At 35.8% G+C, this 18,641-nt stretch overlaps 1 protein-coding gene across 2 annotated transcripts; it reads right to left on the bottom strand.

Annotated features, from left to right (window-relative positions):
- Positions 1–129: 129 nt before the first annotated feature.
- On the bottom strand, positions 130–18,560 carry vapal (VAMP (vesicle-associated membrane protein)-associated protein A, like). Of its 2 annotated transcripts, XM_051864412.1 has the most exons (6): positions 18,317–18,498; positions 8,026–8,178; positions 6,317–6,420; positions 5,672–5,752; positions 1,100–1,282; positions 130–874 (listed from the first exon to the last, which is right to left on the bottom strand). In XM_051864412.1, exons 1-6 carry the CDS (start codon positions 18,372–18,374, stop codon positions 713–715), a joined length of 741 nt encoding a protein of 246 aa, XP_051720372.1. In that variant the 5' UTR covers positions 18,375–18,498; the 3' UTR covers positions 130–712. The 2 variants fall into 2 exon arrangements, with proteins under 2 accessions (XP_051720372.1, XP_051720381.1); XM_051864421.1 differs by lacking the exons at positions 130–874; positions 1,100–1,282 and adding an exon at positions 3,125–4,537 and having other exon boundaries at positions 18,317–18,560.
- Positions 18,561–18,641: the final 81 nt, after the last annotated feature.

Here is an 18,641-nt window from a genome sequence, read left to right as displayed (position 1 = left end):
CAGGTTAAACATACGCAGAGCAGACTGACATCATCTTTCACTCAGAAGCCGAAGATCTGCTGATCTGAATTCACTGCGGTACTAAAGCACAAGTTTGAGGAACATGACAAATAAAAGACACACAAAACGTTTATTTTTCCTGTTTATTTCTTCAATGTCGTCTAGTATGAGACAGTAAAGTGAAGACGTCAGTGAACATTTGTGTGGATAAATGCTGTTCAGAGAGAAAGTACATTAATAATATAATTAATAAATGATAATTACAGTAATAAAACAGTCTGCATTTGTATTGTTAGGAACAGAGAAGAAGAACAAATGTACATGGGAAGGAAGGAGGCACCCGTGTCGCTCGGCCGACCGTTGACATCATCAGCACTAACTCACCGTGAAGGGTTAAAATGACATTTACACTTTCAATCGTTTTAGTAAAACTAAATGGAGTTTGGGGGAAGACAACCGCTGCGGTGACATCAGATTCGCCCTCAACCGTCCCAATAAACCAGTTCATGCGCTCCGACATCATCCCTCGACAGGAAACAGCATGTGAACCAAAACAAACAGATGGAGTCGCCGGCCGTCTGTCGGGATGATGATGATGATGATGCTGCTGCGTCAACAGAAAGACTCTTTCCCATCAGGCCGTGCGATCGCTCGTTTAGGAACCGTTCGTCAGGCAGTCAAACGCATCAGATCCCCCTCCGCCCGCCGCCGCCTACAGGATGAACTTGCCGAGGAAGAATCCGATGAAGATGGCTGCTATGACGACCAGGAGCGAGGGGAGCGAGCTGGCGGTGGACTCTCGTCCAATCAGAGAGCTGGAGTTGGTCGTTGCGTGTTCGCTGCGCTGGAACTTTCTCAGTCTCAAGCCCTCGTCCTGATGAACACAAACAAAACAGCGTCAGTTCATCTGCCAAAGAGATGCATCATGGGATCAGGCCTGTCAAACTTCAGTACACAGAAAAAATCCCATGTGGCTTTGATTCAATCTGAACTGATTCACTGAAATTAATCACACCTGTCAGCTCTTAGACTATAAAATCCTCTCATAGGAACTAGTCAGACAGTGAGGAAACAGTCAATGTTGCGTCAGCTGACTGACCTTCAGCTGGCGATTCTCCTCGTTCAGCTTGCTGACCTCCGTCTGCAACCGTTTGCACTCCTCCAGAACCTTCTTCCTCTCCGAGTCGTCCAGGGCGGCGCTGACGGGTTTCTGTGCCAGCGGCCCGTCCACTTTAGAGGAGTTGAGCACGGCCGCGGATTTAGCAGCAGCGTCGACGTCGTTCTGGAGAACGGGAACATGAGCCGATGAAGCAGGTCAACTAGAGACTCTGAGCAAACTTACACAAGAGACGAACAACAACAAACTAAACATCACGAGATCTCAGACTTGAACTCACCCTGTGTTCAACTGTGTTTTGTCCTTAAAGAATCTCATTTAAGAGTTTAATTTATAGACCTGTGATTATTTATAAATGTGTGTGAGATTATATATAAATATGACTGAAGTAAAAATAATTATTATTTTTAAAAAATATTAACGTTTTTTTAAAATTTAAAAATACGATATTTCACTGCAAAATAAAAATCTACTAATCTACTAAAATATAATTATTATTATTATTATTATTATTACTACTAAATACTAAAGTTAAATTTGTTTTTTAAATTATAAAAAAAAAAAAACATTTAAATCTAGCACTTATGGAAATATAATAATAAAATTATAGTTATTATTAAAAATAAAGTTTTTAAAAATAAGTAATATAATATTTCACAGTAAAAAAAAAAAAAAAAAAAAAAAAAATCTAGTAAAATAATATAATACTACTACAAATACTACTAATAATAATTTCAACAGTAATGCCTGAATACATGACGATTAAGATATTTTAAAAATCTGATTTCTAGACCTGGAAAAGTCATGTCATCTTTTATAAATATGTGTTATACTATTATATAGAAATATGACTATAAAGTAATAATATTTTCTATTATTTTATTACTAAATATTAAAATATTAAAAGAAACAAAACAAGAAATAATACGATTTCAAATTTTAAATCTAGTATTTAAAAAAATAATATAATAGAATTTTTATTTTATAGTACTACTATTATGGATTTCTTAATTCCTTCATTTTCAAACATTAAACCATAAAGATTTTTTTTTTTGGTGGAAAACAGCAAAAATCCCTTAAAACAGTCGGTTTATAAGACAAAAGATTACGAGCCACTGAAACAACTGAATCTACATCTGATCTGTTAAATGTGACTCTAAGGCATGAAGATGTTCCTGAAGAAGCACAACTACAGGATCTGTGAATACTGGAACTACTGAACATCTCCAGACACCAATGGAAATCTGTCACCGCCTTACTGAGAGAACAGCCAATGAGGGCCTTGATGACATCACACCGCTGACAGGGTGCGGAAGGGCTCAAAAGGGCATTTGCATTGTGGGTAAAAACAGAAGAGATCGACATGTTTCCATGGCATCATAACTCCATTTACGGCCACGTGATCTGGGGAAAATCTAATAAAAATCTAGGTTTGCTAGATAAATTATTATTAGTACTACTACTAAATAAAAAATATAAGAATTACTAAAACTAAATAACAAATATTACTATTGAAATATTTTACTGTAAAATTACAATACTAGTATTTATGGTGTTGTAATTCATTTTCAAATGTTGAAAACCCTAACCATTATTATTATTATTATTACTAAATAAAAATATTTAAAAAATAATTTTTACAGTAAAATTACAATACTAATATTTATGGTTGTTTTCATTTTCCAAATGTTGAAAACCCTACCCCTAAACGTTGATATTATTAGTATATAAAAATAACTCTTATAAAAAAAGAAATATTACTATTGTATTGCTTAAATATTACTACAATATTACTATTGTAATATTTCACTGTAAAATAAAAAAAAAATAGAGTATTTAACACAAATAATATAATAATTTTATTTTACATTACAATTGTAAAATTACAATACTAATATTTATGGTTGACATAATTTATTTTTCAAATGTTGAAGACCCTAAATAACATTATTATCAGTACTAAATAAAACTATAAAAATTACTAAAAAAAAAAAAGAATATTACTATTGTAATATTTCACTGTAAAAAAAAAAAAATTGAGTATTTAAGAAAAATAATTTTATTTACTTTATTTTAAATATTTATGGTTGTTTTAAATCATTTTTAAACCATCCAACTTTTATTTTGACAGAAAACCTTAATGGGATAGTTCACCCAAAAATGAAAATTTGCTTTTAATTTTACGTCATTTACATCAGGCTGTGGATTACATGATAATGTTCAGTTTGTTGCACAGACCGATCGTTTCTCTGTATGTGTTTTTTTGACTCAAAGTGACAGTAGCCATCGACTCACGGTTTCAGCTACACATCTTCTTTTAAAGAACTCACCTGCGTCTCAGATGGCCTGAGGGCGAGTACATGAACAGCACATTTTCATTTTCACTGTGACTCAAACTCATGATCATGTGGACATTTACTGTGAACAGAGGCGGATCTGGAGCTGATCACATGTTAGGGTGTGTTCACACTTGTCATGTTTGGTTGGATTAAAACGATCCTGGTGCGATTGCTCCGTTAGTGCGGTTCATTTGAGCGTGTGTGAACGCTGCCATCTGAACCCTGGTGCACACGTTCAAATGAACCGCACTAACAGAGCACAGACCGCTGAAGAGATGGGTCTCGGTCTGAATCTGGTGCGGTGATGATATATGAACGCAACACGGACCAAAGACATGTAAACAAACCAAAAACAGGAAGATGAGACCCTAAAAATGACAGAATCCTCACGCATATCAGTTTTTCTCATCATAGTCGTGAGTTTGGCCATCACAGGCATCAGACGCGCGTCTCCTCACAGCAGATCGTGTGTGTGTGTGACGAGGGATTCCCGCCGCTGTTTTGACTCCTTTACACATTTTATAAGCTCTTCATGAGTTCCCAGCTGGCCAAAATACCATCATATGCAGACGCACACACACAACACGAGCATTTACCTCAGCACACAGCACTGTTTTGGATGTTCAGTAAGTTCAGTCTCAAAATAGGCGATACGTCATAAAATCCGACCAATCAGGTTGTGAACGTGTCCCTGTGCCTGTAGGTTCGGTATCTTTTGGTTCGGTGATAAATGTGCCAATCTGAATAATTGGACCAGAACTAAATGTTCTTCTTTTATTTTTTTTGGTCCAGACCAAACGAACCGGACTACAAGTGTGAACGCACCCTAAATGAACAGCGCTGACCCTGCTGACCTTTGACCTACCCTACTGAAGACTCTCTGCTCTGAACATGCGTTCTGTCTGCTCTGACCCTCACAGGCCTTGACCTCTGACCCTGCAGTCCTGACTCCCTGGACGTCGTTCCGGTTTCTAGTGCCGCCTGCGGTGGGAGGGCGCATGGAGAGAGGGGTGCAGAACTTTGTCCAAGGCAAAGTCGGAGCGGTACGAATCCAGTGGGATACGTTCCTGGCCTTAGAGTGCTGGGACGCAGCAGCAGAGGCGTGAGGGAAGAAACAGGAAGTGGTGTGTGTGTGTGTGTGTTAGGGCTGCACAATTTAAGGTAAACAATGTAGTTGTGATTGCAATTTAATTAAAAATCTCTGGGTTTGCTGTAGTGTTTCCTGGCTAAAACCATAAAAAAAAAGTGTTACATGACACATGCTCGTGTGTAAATGAACAGAATCGCTTCACTCCGAAATATGCAGCGCATATATTTATCTCAGATTGCAATCTGCTAATCGCACTAATGCATATCTGACCTCGGCTCTATTCTGATGAATCAGTGTGTGAACTAGTTAAAGAGAGAAACTACATTAATACTTTAACACAAAACTGCTGAAGTGTTTTTACTCCAAACTGAAGAATCTCTCGTTACTGTGAAGGTGCTGTAAGTGATTTCAGGAGTTTTGCTAACTTCAGCCACTCCCACCCTTTGTCCAAAACCCCGCCCTCCAAACTCATCAGCCAGAGTTAATCAAGACTTTGAGACCTTTTCTCAGATGTGAGAATACTGTATATCCCTGCAATAAATCCTGCATCTCCAACACATTCAAGAGCAAAACTGGCTTAAAATGCAAGTTTAAAATGTTTTATTCAAGACCAATTTCAATACATGTGAGGCAGAGGCTGACTGATATGATGATGTGTTTAAAGAAAATATATAAACAGATTATTGTGTCTATATAACTAGTACAATTTATATATTGAACGTGTTAAATAATGTTAATTATAAACAAGCCCAAAACATGATTGAGTTGCATTTATTTCATTCATGATATCATGAATTTTTAAAATTGAATTTTTGTGATATTCCAAAAAAAAAGGTTCAGAGTCAAGCTCTTTCTGCTAATAAAACAATTATAATTTGATCACATCAAGACATTAAATGGTGTAACGGTGGATTTAATTTGTATGTTTTTTAGAATTTAATTTTTAAGTTTGATATTCCAGGAAAGAAAAAAAAATCACTTACAGCACCTTAAAACAAGTGTGAATGTTGTGAGTCGAGCTCTTTCTGTTAGTAAAACACGGTTAAAACTCAATTTACAGCAGCAGTAACAGGGTGGAGTAAATCCAGACGCTCTCGTTCACTTCCTGTTCGTCTCTGTACTCACCACTTTATCGTTTTCAGACGGCAGCTCAAACACGCATCTGAGTTTGGAATCCATGAGCTCATCTGGTTTTGCGTCTTTCCACTGAAACACATGAATAAAACAGGCAATTCATCATCAGACACAACCACTAACAGCTGCCACACACACACACAGACACACAACTCTCACACACACACACACACACGAACACACACACAACTCACACACACTTAAGTTTAATGTCGTGTGGCTCATATTATCTGTTTTCTTAAGTTTTGCTCATGGTCACCAAGAAACAGATGAATTTGCACCAAAATACCCTAGAGTTTAATTGGACACAAACTGTTACATGCATTTTCACCTCATTTGCACCATTATATGGCTAGTTGCATTATTTTCCCTGTTGTCTGTGACCCAATCAAACATGTCGATGGCTGTATTACAGACACTTCCTATCTTAGACAGGACAGGACTCTTAGGATGATTTTGTAAAACACACCAGCGAACAACCGCTGCATTATGAACTGGACTATTAATTCATGTCAGGCTAAAACAACTGAAGCTAAAGGGTGTTTGCTGCCATCTGCTGGTGTGAACATGCAGTTACAGCACAGAACAGCAGCTCCACACACACACACACACACACACACACACACACACACTCACCAAGGCTTCTGTGTCTGTGAGGGTTGCAGGGGCGAAGATGGTCTGTACCATGAACTTGTGTTTACTTTTCTCATTGGGGTCGTAATCAAACGGCTGCAGCATAACTGTGACAAAGACAAATATGAACACAAACTGAACAGAAGAAGAGGCTTTTCTACACACTTGTGTAATGCATACAGTCTAATCTGCACATAATTAAAACTAAACAGTATATTATTTTGCAGAAGAAACAGTGAATATCCTAAATATGACAACAGTAAGAGATCACATGACTGACTTTCTTCTGTGGAACAAATGAAGAAATTTTGTTTTCTGTGCAATCATAATGAATGGTGAATAAAAGCAGACTTGTATTCTGTATTTCAATGTCAGAAACAGACACGTGTAAGCTAATATTCACTGCCGTATTCATGAGTTTATAAGAGAAGCACCAATATCTGATTCATGAACGAATCATTCTTTGAATCTGATCTGTTCAATCACTGGTGGAAACTGATTCTGAATGAATCGTTCACTGAAGTTTAACTCACTGAATCGATGATGGTGAATAACAGTTTAGATGTGTGTCTGTTCTCACACACATCTTGGAATATAAACCATGAGTCACATGTACTGTTATGATGCTTCTGTGTCACTTTTTGAAGCTTGAGACTGACCAGCACATTAAAATTTTCTGTTTTTGTTTTTACAGAGAAAAAACAGTCACAGGTTTGAAACAACACGTTGAGAGACTAAATGATAGAAGGGTGAATCGACAAATAAATCAAAATGTCAAAATCTAATCAAAATCTATATTCTAGTGATGCACCAAAATTATATTTTTACTAAAATCAAAATTTAAGTTTTCATTAAGCCAAAAATGTAAAATGAACATAAGGCAGTTAGCATGATTCTACTCCAATTCCTTGTTAAAATATGAACATTTAAAATCAATCAACATTGAATGTGTTAACCAGTGTTATTTCAGTATCACTGAGTTACTATTATAGTTTTTATTAATATTTTGAATCAGTTTTCAATTTTTATATCTTCCATTTTCATTTTATTTTTTAAGTTTGTTATGTTTTTATATTTTTAATAGTTATATATAAATAAAGTTTTGCTTGTATTAATTGTGTCTTTTTTCCTCTGATTCTTTCTCTCAAGATGATTCGATTACACCCTACGACATCATTTACGGTCACAAAAAATTTTCTGCCATTTTGAATTTTCTGAAAAACCTAGTTTTCCGAACTCGTCCTAGATGTCCCTTTCACCAAAATTGTCTCAGATCATCTTCGGATCATGCTGGCAAAAAGTTATTAAAAGTTTTTTGATAAACCCGATCGTTGTCGAATAGTGAGCAGATGAAGAGATGGCCAAACTGGACGCGAAGCAACGCTTTAGCGTATTGAGACGAAAATTGAAACGTCATCACAAGCATGATTTGAGGCTACATGCAGCGTTTCGGCACAGCGCCACCTACTGGTCAGGGAAAATGGCTCTTTTTGCTTATAACTTCAGAATGGTTTGCCCAAAAATCATAAAACTTTCTCTTTTAATTCAGTGCAGCATTTTTTTATGGTTCTAGTTTTAGTTAACTATAATAACCCTGTCCAAAATGTGCCATCGGAGAAGCCTCCATTTTAGCCAATGATTTCGGCCCAAACCATTTCGGAAGAAAACGAACGTTCTTTTGTGGCTGAAGACTGCGGGTCACGTGTTCTAACCTGAGATGGTGAGCGTGGCTCCGGGCTCGATGATCCCGCTGTTGGGCCGTACGCAGTATCTGCGCGGCGCTGTGGTCTTCACTTTGAAACATACTTTCCTGTCTGACGGATTCTTTAGCTTCAGGTTAGCAGTGACGACATCTGTGAAAGGACCTGAGAAGAAGAGGAGAACATCATGAGCGTTCACACACAATATATGACACAAGTGCTCCTAAAAAGAAATGGCAGTGTGGTGAAAACAGAGATGCCGACACGTCAAACCGAAGAGCAGAAGAGACTCGAACACACAAACACTCCACTGTGCTTCAACCTCACAGACGGACGACTTTATTGAATCATGTAATTGCTCAATTACCATAAAATCACAATTTACTGCCATTTCAAGCAGCACCATTTTTAAGGTCATTTAAAGAGAGCATCAGTCACTGACCGTCACACCACAAACTCCCACAGTCCACCAGGAAAATGCAACGCATGGCCTGCAGAGCAGCAAGCAGATACTATCATAGTTTTTATTAATATAAAAAATGCTTATGTTTTAGTTTAGCTGAGTGATGTCATTGTGGCAAATGCATCTTTTATATTTATATCAATCAAGAACACCGTTTAATTACAGCAGTCTGTGGTGCTCCTGCTCTACACCATCTCCTGATTTACTTCAGAGCTGGTTTTACAATCCCGTCTGCGTCACTGCGTTCAGATGCCGGAGAAACCTTCTTCTGTGCGAAAACATATATTAGAAGCGTATGATCCATAAATGTGGCAAACATGGAGGCTCAGTAAATGATGTTAAAGATGGCATGTGTGCTTGAAGTGCACTAAAGTACAAAGACACAACAGAGACAGTGTCACAGCGTTAGCTGAAGAAATGACATTACCGTCAGTCTGACGACACGTTTAACTCAACCTCTGTCTGTGAAATACTACTGCTCAAATAATACAATTATCAAGATATTTTAGGAGTACAGTCACAAATCTGACAAAAGTTTGGACACATTTGACTGAATAAAAAACGCTGAAAATTATTATTATTATTAAATTTATATATTATTATTACTATTAACATTAATATCATTAATATAATGAAATAACTTGAATTAAAATATTAGCAATTTAATTAACTATATTTTATTTTTAAAAATCAATATTATATTAACATTATATTTTAAAATAAAAATATATTATAATAATATATTTAAATTAAGCTCTTAAGGTAAAAGAATATATGATTATTATAATCAATAATTATATTTTTTAAATATATTACAATTATAATTGACATTAATGATTAATATCTTAAATTAAATATATTAGTATTAATATAATTATTAATTATATTTTAATTAGTGTTTTTTTATTACTGTCAAATGATTAATCGCGATTAATTGCATCCAAAATAAAGGTTTATGTTTCCATAATATATGTGTGTGTACTGTTTATGTATATATAAATACACACACGCATGTGTATATTTAACAAAAATATATTATATTTATATATAAAATATTATTTGTGTATAATATAAATTCTATATAAAATACATATACAAATATACGTGTAAATATTTATTAAATACATGTGTGTATTTATATATACATAATATACACACATTATGTAAACACAAACTTAAATTATCTTAATGTACGTGAATACATTATTATTGTAATTAACATTAATTTATTAGTTAATATCTTAAAATAATTTAAATAAAATATATTACTATAGTTAATAAATATATTTTATTATCTTAATATTGAATATAACTAACATTATTCAAACAAACTAAATTAAAATGCTATAAAAAACATACAAAAAAGTTTTAAACTGAAATAATTTTTTCCTTCAATACATTTTTAATTGAAACTTCTGGAATCACAACATGAATTGCGGTTATTCAATATTCAAAGGCCCCGTACATAATATGATATTAACAGAACATTATACACCGCTGGTTTTTCATGAAGTTGCTTGATGAATGTCTGGAATCTAGATTGGAGTCAAATATAAAGATCATTTAGTCTAGCGGTTAACAGATCTATCACCAACACCGATATAACCGTACGATATTTGCTCATTTTTAAATCTCAACATCGGCAGACAAGTCTGTTTGGCTGATAAGGACTTTTATTTTGACAGCGCAGAAGCTTCCATTCTTCCATTCATTTACAGTCTTTATTTTAACCGTTCTGTGACTGTCTACTAATTTAAAGTCAAACGCTAAAAAACGTTTTTCTTCTATTGTCTGCATTCAGCAAATATGCATTTTAAACAAGTCTTTGTATCTAATAAACATTTAATGCTACAAACCCAAGCGAATCCACATCTTCTTGTGTGCATAGCCTGCATAAAATGTGTGAACGTGTTATTTTTAAATTAATAGTGCGATTTCATGCAAGCTTTCATATGATTGAAAGCTTTCATAAGCTTCACATTGGCCATCAGAATTCAGATGGAAATGCTGGTGTATATGCCAATATCAGGACAATTAGGTACAACAAGCATCTCTCCTCACAATCAAATCCCGCTTCAGCTCTTCCGATGGTCTTTTGGATCAGATAAACGGAGATGATGTGCAATTAGCCTTCAAAACTCAGGATCTTATGACTGAGCATGTCACATATTAGTGGATTAGAGGAGTCCTGCAGGATCAAGAGAAGGAATGGGTTTATTTTTGTAAACACGGTCCAGAGCACCAGATGCTCGACCTTGAAAATTAGCTTCTGCTGAACTTGTGAGAACAAGGATTGTTGTGTGCAACATGAGAACGAAATAAACTCACATCAGATAACATTAGAGAGCATCGGAGGGAATCATATGAGCTTCCAGCTATATGAGAGGGATGAGAGAGAAATCTAATCAGCAGGAAAAACGGCGTGACTTCAGGTCAAACGTATGAACATTCACGTATCACACTGAACTGATTTCTTTCTGATGCCAGATTTGAGTTCTTCTGCTGTACAGTACAGCCGTTTCAGCTCAACTACGGTCATGACGGAGCAACAGTTTGCTAAGTGAGTTAATTAAGAGGTCATGACTTGAACATTAAACCTGAACACATCTGTCCTTAAGGCACACTACAGGACACTACAGATAAAATCAGTGTTTTTCATGCAATGGTCAATTTTGCTTCCTTAACATGTCTTCTTTCAGACTAGTGGAAAGAAAACATCCAAAATACATAAACATATAAACACTAATGTTTACACCAGTGATTAAAATAGAGTAAATCAATCTAAGTCTTTATGAGGGAGTCGTTGAATCATTCATTTAAGAGATTTATTCAACAATGCTGATTCATCCAGTAATGAAACAACCCTGCGTCCCAATGTGCATACACACGCAATAAGCATGTCCCAAAGCATAGTATGTTGAAAAGAGTATGCCAAAAGTCCCTGGATGGTCTACTATTTCCTGTAGATTTTCGAAGTGTGGATCCGCGCACACAATAAAGGCTAATATTGCCCGCAACCCACTGCGCTTTGGAGGACTCAGTTCAGAACTACAAACACGGGTGAAAAGCATTTAAAAAAACCTACAAAACATGGCGGATATGCGCGACCGACAGCGAGAGGTTTGAATGACTATCAGTTTAACCTGATAAAAAATATTTATTTAAACGAGCAATATGTAAGATTTTCTGTCTGCTAGAGGCCTATTCAAAACAAAGGCGTAGCTTGATGACGCCAAGTTTGAGCGTAGAATCTTGGGACATGTGGTCTTCACCTCACAGCCGGTGGAAATAATCAGGATAGGACTCGGGAAGAAATCATGTTCATGGATGAGATTATTAACGTTACTGTAGTATGAAGCAGAGCAGGAGCGAGTGTTGTGGGAGCTGAACGAGTCCGCTGGAGCGATTGCGCAACACACGCCTCACGAGCAGCGGGACTTTTATTATGACAGTCGCCGGCGCCGCTTCCGCTTTTCGGGTCATGAGTATGAGGTAACACAGCTCTGTTTATCATATTAGATACATTTGAGTGTGTTGAAAATGATGTTATAACGTTACTCTGTGCGTTCGCTCGGCGGCTGCTGTGAGACACTGTTACACACTGCAGTAAGATAGATCGATTTTAGATTATCATATTAAATGTTGGATGGCTTGTGTTGATAAATGGCATGCAATTCATTTTAAAATGTATTGTATGATGGAGAAAATTCTGTATTACTGTTAGTAAAGATAAAGCTGCGTCTGATTATGCTATGTTAGCTACTTCACAAAATAGTGTTTTTCTCTGAGGCACGGTAAAGCATGGTACTCGCAAAAAAAAAAAATCAAGAAAATTAGATTTAAACAATAAGACTAAACGTGTTGAGCTATATAACAACAATTAGTTTTCTGTCTATAAATATATCAAAACAGTTGTTCTCTTGTCTATTAAAACATGTAATATATTAAAGCGTCTTTGGTGTTTCCATGGTTTCTACAAAATAAACCGGAAACCGAGGGTAACGCGGATATGACGCAATTGACAGGCGACTCCTCACACGTCCCGGAGCCTTGGTTAAATTTGCAATTTTCTCACGATTTACAAATAGTTGCAAACATTTGGGATGTTGTAAGTACTCAAGTGAACAAATATTTTACTGCAAAATTCTTATATATTGCACCTTTAATGTTATCCGTGTTATATTTCATCTGCAATAACAATGTGGACTTTTATAAAGATCCGATTGGCCATTAACTTTTAAACGCATTAATATGAGGAGAGTTCATATTAATGAAAGACCCGCGACTGCAGATCACTGTGTTACTGCATTTCTCTCCGACACGGTAGGAAATGAAATTAAATGAAATGTGGAGGATTTAAGATGATTGACAGGTCAGTTTACGGTGACAGGATGCGACAGTAAGCGACAGAGAGCAAAGACACAATTGTATGACGTGATAGTATGTCCCAAAGCTTGTCTACTCTTTTGCTACACACTCAAAACAATGTACTTTTTGTTCACAAAAAAAAAAAAAGTACATACTTTTAGGGCACAGTAGACCAATTGGAATGCAGCACAAGTCTTTCTGAGCAAGTCATTGAATCATTCGTTCACAAATGCGGATTCATCCAGTAATAAAGCGAGTTAAGTATTAGGCTTGTTCGAGATGCATCAGCACTGCGCAGATTGTTTGGTGTATGACATCAAAGTACCGCATCAGCCTCTTATGAGTGAGTCATTGAATCATTCATTCAAGAGATTTGTTAAAAAACACGGATTCATCCAGTAATGAAACAAGTGGAGAATTGTGATCTCGTGATTTTAAACAAAAAATCGTGATTCTTATTTTATATAGAATCGTGCAGCTCTACTATCTATATTCTGAAGGTTTGTTTATATATCATTCGTCTAATTTATACAACATTTTATTCCTAAAAACATGGTGAAAATGTATTTTTTTCTGGCTGTTGACAGCATTTTCTGATTAATATTCAAAATCCCCTCTAATATGTCAACAAAATCTAACAGTTTTATGAACCTGGCTTTATCCACTGTTCACATTTCTAGAAAGGTATGCAAATGCATATTATTTAATTAGATAATGCCTCATTTGCATTTTTAAACATAACATTTCAGAAAACCTGCAATACAAAACAATTGTCTTAATGTGGTGTGATTAATCAACTGAGGAATGTATGTTAGTTGATATTAGTTTACATGATGCACTTGGGAAAGGTCAGTTTCTACTGTAAATGTCCATTTCAAGCCAACAACCTGCAGGAGCATCACTTCAGCTGCCAACACATGATTTCTGCACTGAATAATCTACAAACCTGATTGAGATAAACAGATATTTACTGCATATGGCTCTCTCTAACAGAGACGCCAACCTGTGACTGCTGAATGGAGCATCAAGAAAATGTAATTGTAAAATTTTGCCTCAAAAAACATCTGCATCATGTGAACGCAAAAGACTTCTCTTACATAAATCAAAGAGACGAGGTGAAAGAAAGTTCACTGCTAAAGTCAGTCAGACATTTTCCATTTCATGGTTTGGACAACGCCATTACACACGTCACTTACTACAGAATAAAGGGGCGGGGCCTGGTTGAGTTAGTTAGTAGTGTGTTGAAACTGGTGGTTGCGGTAAGGGGCGGGACATTTCCCAAACACCAATCACAACACACTGCTGAAGTCAGTGTAGACAGCATCAGTCATTATAATGAGTCTGATTTGCTTTTGACGCCACGCTCACATCCAGTGCAGGCACATGTCAACCGTTAAGAGACTGAACGCCAGTGGGCGGGGCCTATGGTGCGATGATGTATAACTATTGGTTGAAGCACTGGAGACAGTCATATGCAAATATATTTGCCCGTGTGACGTCACAGATCCCACAATATCAAAACAAACCATTTTTGGAGCTTGATTAAATAAATGATTTGTTTATAATGAGGGAAAACTGTGAAACTTGCGGGATGTTTTAATAGTACAAAGACTTCTCATGTGTCAGAAGATCAAGACATCACTCATTTAGGCCATTTACAATATAATAATTTCTGACCTCGTTTTAAACTGAATTTAAATCTGAACTGCCAATTTATGGGTTAAACTAAATCACTGTGGAGAAGGAAAGAAACAGGAGGAAGACTGAAGGTGAAACGGGAATCCCGTCAGGAGTGTGAGAAGCAGGGCAGCTGTATTTAGATCAGGGTTCCTCTTCCTGTCACCTCATTTATTTATTGGGTTACAGACCCATCCAGAACATCAACACGTCGCCCTTGCTTTCTGTAGCTGGGCAGGACAACATGAAACCACCTTTGGGATTTGACTGCTTGTTTCCACCATGGAATAAAAAATAAAAAAAGCTGATTGAAACTTTTCAATCTTGCAATAACGAGTTTATATCTTCTGTCTCAGCATCGTGAGATATAAACTCAAAATTGTTAGATTTTTTACAGGTTTTCACCATATATAGAAAGGAAACACACCACTAACCAATTAACAGGCGTTTACAGGCAAAATGACAATATTTTTGACAAAGAACAAAGAGACGTGAGGGCAGATGTGAGATCTCGTTAACAAAAACGAAAGAAAATCTACATGAATTAGAGCTGCATGATTCTAGATAAATTGAGAATCACATTTTTTTTTGTTTAAAACAGAGATGACGATTCTGAATAGATAACTAAACAAAATAACATGTAATTTACTAGAGCTTCAGACAAAATATTGATTGCTGCAGTGTATTTAAAAAACACTTCATTTAAAAAACACTTCATTTGAATCACCTGTTTATTTTTAATAGATATGAATGAATGATTCAACGACTCACTCATAGACTTCACTTGTTCATTACTGGATGAATCAGTGTTTTTGAATGAATCTCTTGAATGAATGATTCAATGGCAAATAGATTTTTTTTAACAGTCACTTGTCGCCACCTACTGGCGTAACGATGTAATTGCTCTCTCTGTATCAGCGGCAGCGCCAACGCAGATCTGAATGTTCGCTGTGGATTGTACTTGTCAAAGACAGGAGAATCACTGAAATTAAACTAAATACTAACGACTCAAAACTGAAACAATAAAAAATGAAAACACAAATGATAATAAAATAATTATTTTGTCTTTGCTGTGGTATGAAATTGGCATTAAGAATAGCGTAATTCTACAGGTGTTAACTAGTGAAATGATGAAGTCTTGATGACCCTAGACGACACGACAGCACCTCTACTGGAGCAGAGGAAGTTCAGGACACAGAGAGGAATAAATAAAGATCTGTTTCTAATCATCATCTCATGCTGCCACTTACTGTCAGGAGAACTTGTCCAAAAAACATGATTAAGATCTTGAACAGTCAATCCAGCCACACGTCACAGTCGCTTTATCTCAGGTACCATAACCCTACGAAAGCCTGAAGCTCCGGAACAGTCCGACATTTTCATGCACATTTTCGACATTTTCGTGACACTGAAGACTGGAGTAATGATGCTGAAAATTCAGCTTTGATCACAGGAATAAATTACACTTTACTATATATTCACATAGAAAACAGCTGATTTACATTGTACAATAACTTTGGTCTTTAAAGAGTGGAAGCGCACCACGTTTTATCTCGATTATTTTATTTTCATAATAATTGCAAGGCAAAATTGAAACAATTTCTATTAATCGCACAGCCGTATGCACCTTTGTACGTTTGCTGCAAAATACTCAAACATACACAAATATAAAGCAGTGACAGTGGCGTCTCTGATTGGTGGATCTCTCCTTACGTGATACATTACAAAATGAATGAATCAGGGGGTTTCAATCTTTTACATGCCATTTATGATCATTCTCATGTGAGGGACCCTAAAATCCTCAAACTTAAAAGATCCAATTTATACTGTGAAAAATAAATATTATAAATATGTGTAAAATATTATTATTTGGAAAATATTAAGTTTATTATTTTTGTTCTATTCATTGTAATACTGTAGTGTGTATTATTTATTTGTTTATTTTAATCTTTTTATTTTTAATTTAAATTGTATAACTAATTTTAATCTGTTAATTATATATTTTATTCATTTATTAATATATAATTATTATTTTAATATATTTGTTATTTATTTTATTCATTTATTAATATCAAATTTGTATTTTAATTATTTATTTTAATCTTTTTATTATTTATTTGAATCTTATTATTTATTTATACACTGTTTTTCCGCTAAACATTTAAAATATTATAATTAACATCATAAATATATATCAAATATTATTTGGAAGTATTATTTATCATTTATATTTAGGTTATTTTACGTTCTTTCTTACTCATTGAAGTACCATTATAGTACTGTGTTTATTTATTTATTTACTTATTTTAATCTAATTTATATTTATTTATTTTTGGTTTATTTACTAATTTATTTGATTATTTACTTTAATCAAATGTTTGATGATTTATTTATTTTTCTCTTTTTTATTACTTATTTATTTATATTTAGTTTATTACACTTTTTCTGTAAACATTTCCACATACTTTTTGGTTCCTGGACCCCAGTTTGAAAATTCCTGCAGTAAATCGCGTCACAGTGTGATCAGAATTACAAAACCTACAAACGGTGTAGAGTATTTCGTCCATTTAATTGAGTTTAGCATGAGCTGAAAACTCATCACAGAACACCCTACGCTGTAAAAGACTCCTGAAATATGCAGGGAAAGACATCAGGCGTATCACAGCACTGGTTACTCATTTATCCAGGACGCGCCCTCAGACAACAAACACAGAAGCAGGAGGAATCAGACTGCCCACCGTAAATACTCACAAATAAAAGTCCACCTTCATTACGTCCCACTGAACTCTTGTCTAATATCATGCAGTCAATCATGTTTATTAGGCAAGCGCTGGAGCAGATACCACGGTACATAATGGTAATAATTCATTACCAAGGTACACAAACTCACCATGGTATTATTACCACCTGCACAAAACTACTGTACAGTGATGTATCAGCTGGTAATATCATGGTACTTTGAGATATACCACGGTATTTACAGTTACTCTAATGCAAGGGTTTTCAAACTGGGGTATAAAAATAAATAAGAAAATAAATATTTAAAAAATATATATATTAAGATGAGATTAAAATAAATAGAAAGTGATTCATATAAATAAAGAAAAGTAGATTAAAATTAAATAAACAAATAAGTAGTACATTTAACAGTACATTACTATAGTGAGTTTTTATGTTTATAATCGATAGATGCATTTTAAATTTTAGGATCTAAAAAAAATTGGCAAATAAAGCACTGTGAGAGTAACATGACAAGATATGGTAAAGCTACTGTACTTTGATATATACCGTTGTAATGAAATTCATTCACTACTTCATAAGGAAGTACCATGGTACAGTCCAAAATAAACATGGCAGTACCATGATACCTGAAGTGTGAATTCACTTACAAAACGTTTTTGAAAGTACCATGTATATACTATGGTACATAGAATTCAATACCATAGCGAAGTACTACCTGATATATGTGGTACAGTCACAGTACTTTATTTTAAGGGCTTTTCTTTATTAACGCATCCACGTAAGCACCGGACCGCTGCATTTCTGCATTTTCCCCCGTAAAATGACCTGGCAGTGACAACCAACCCTGCCACACAACTCCAAACCGACACCAGGTCCATGTCGCCTCCCTGCTGACTGTGTGTTGTGAGACCGAGGCGCGCGAGCAGGAGCGTCCGCTTGTCAGTTACTCGAGCGCGGGGATCCGACGCGGCCCGCACCGCCTTCCTGCATTATGGCGTGACAAACCCGCTTACACTTCACAGAACCTACTGAATGTCAGCTTTACTCCCTTACCTTTGAATTTCAGGTCGTTTGCGGGCTCTAGGATGAGGATCTGTTCCAGTTTGGACATGTTTTGGCCGGGGAGGTGACGCTTGGTTCCGGAGGGCAGCTGACAGCAGCGCGGTCAATCCGAAACCCTTCCACTGAGTCACTCAGAGAGCGCGGCGCGGGAATGCGCAGCGCGTTCCTACGTGTACGCGCGGGGCGGTCTGTTCGCGTTTTTTTGGAAGAACCCCATCGTTTTTTTAACTAAACTCGATTTATTAGGTCCATATTGGTAAAGAAATTCAATACAAGCTGTAATTTCGGCCCCGTGGACTCTGTACCCAAAACATTA

Source organism: Ctenopharyngodon idella, chromosome 2, assembly GCF_019924925.1.
Source record: "Ctenopharyngodon idella isolate HZGC_01 chromosome 2, HZGC01, whole genome shotgun sequence".
Taxonomy (NCBI): domain Eukaryota; kingdom Metazoa; phylum Chordata; class Actinopteri; order Cypriniformes; family Xenocyprididae; genus Ctenopharyngodon; species Ctenopharyngodon idella.
The sequence above is the reverse complement of the archived record's forward strand: the minus strand, read 5'-3'. Positions and strand labels throughout refer to the sequence as shown.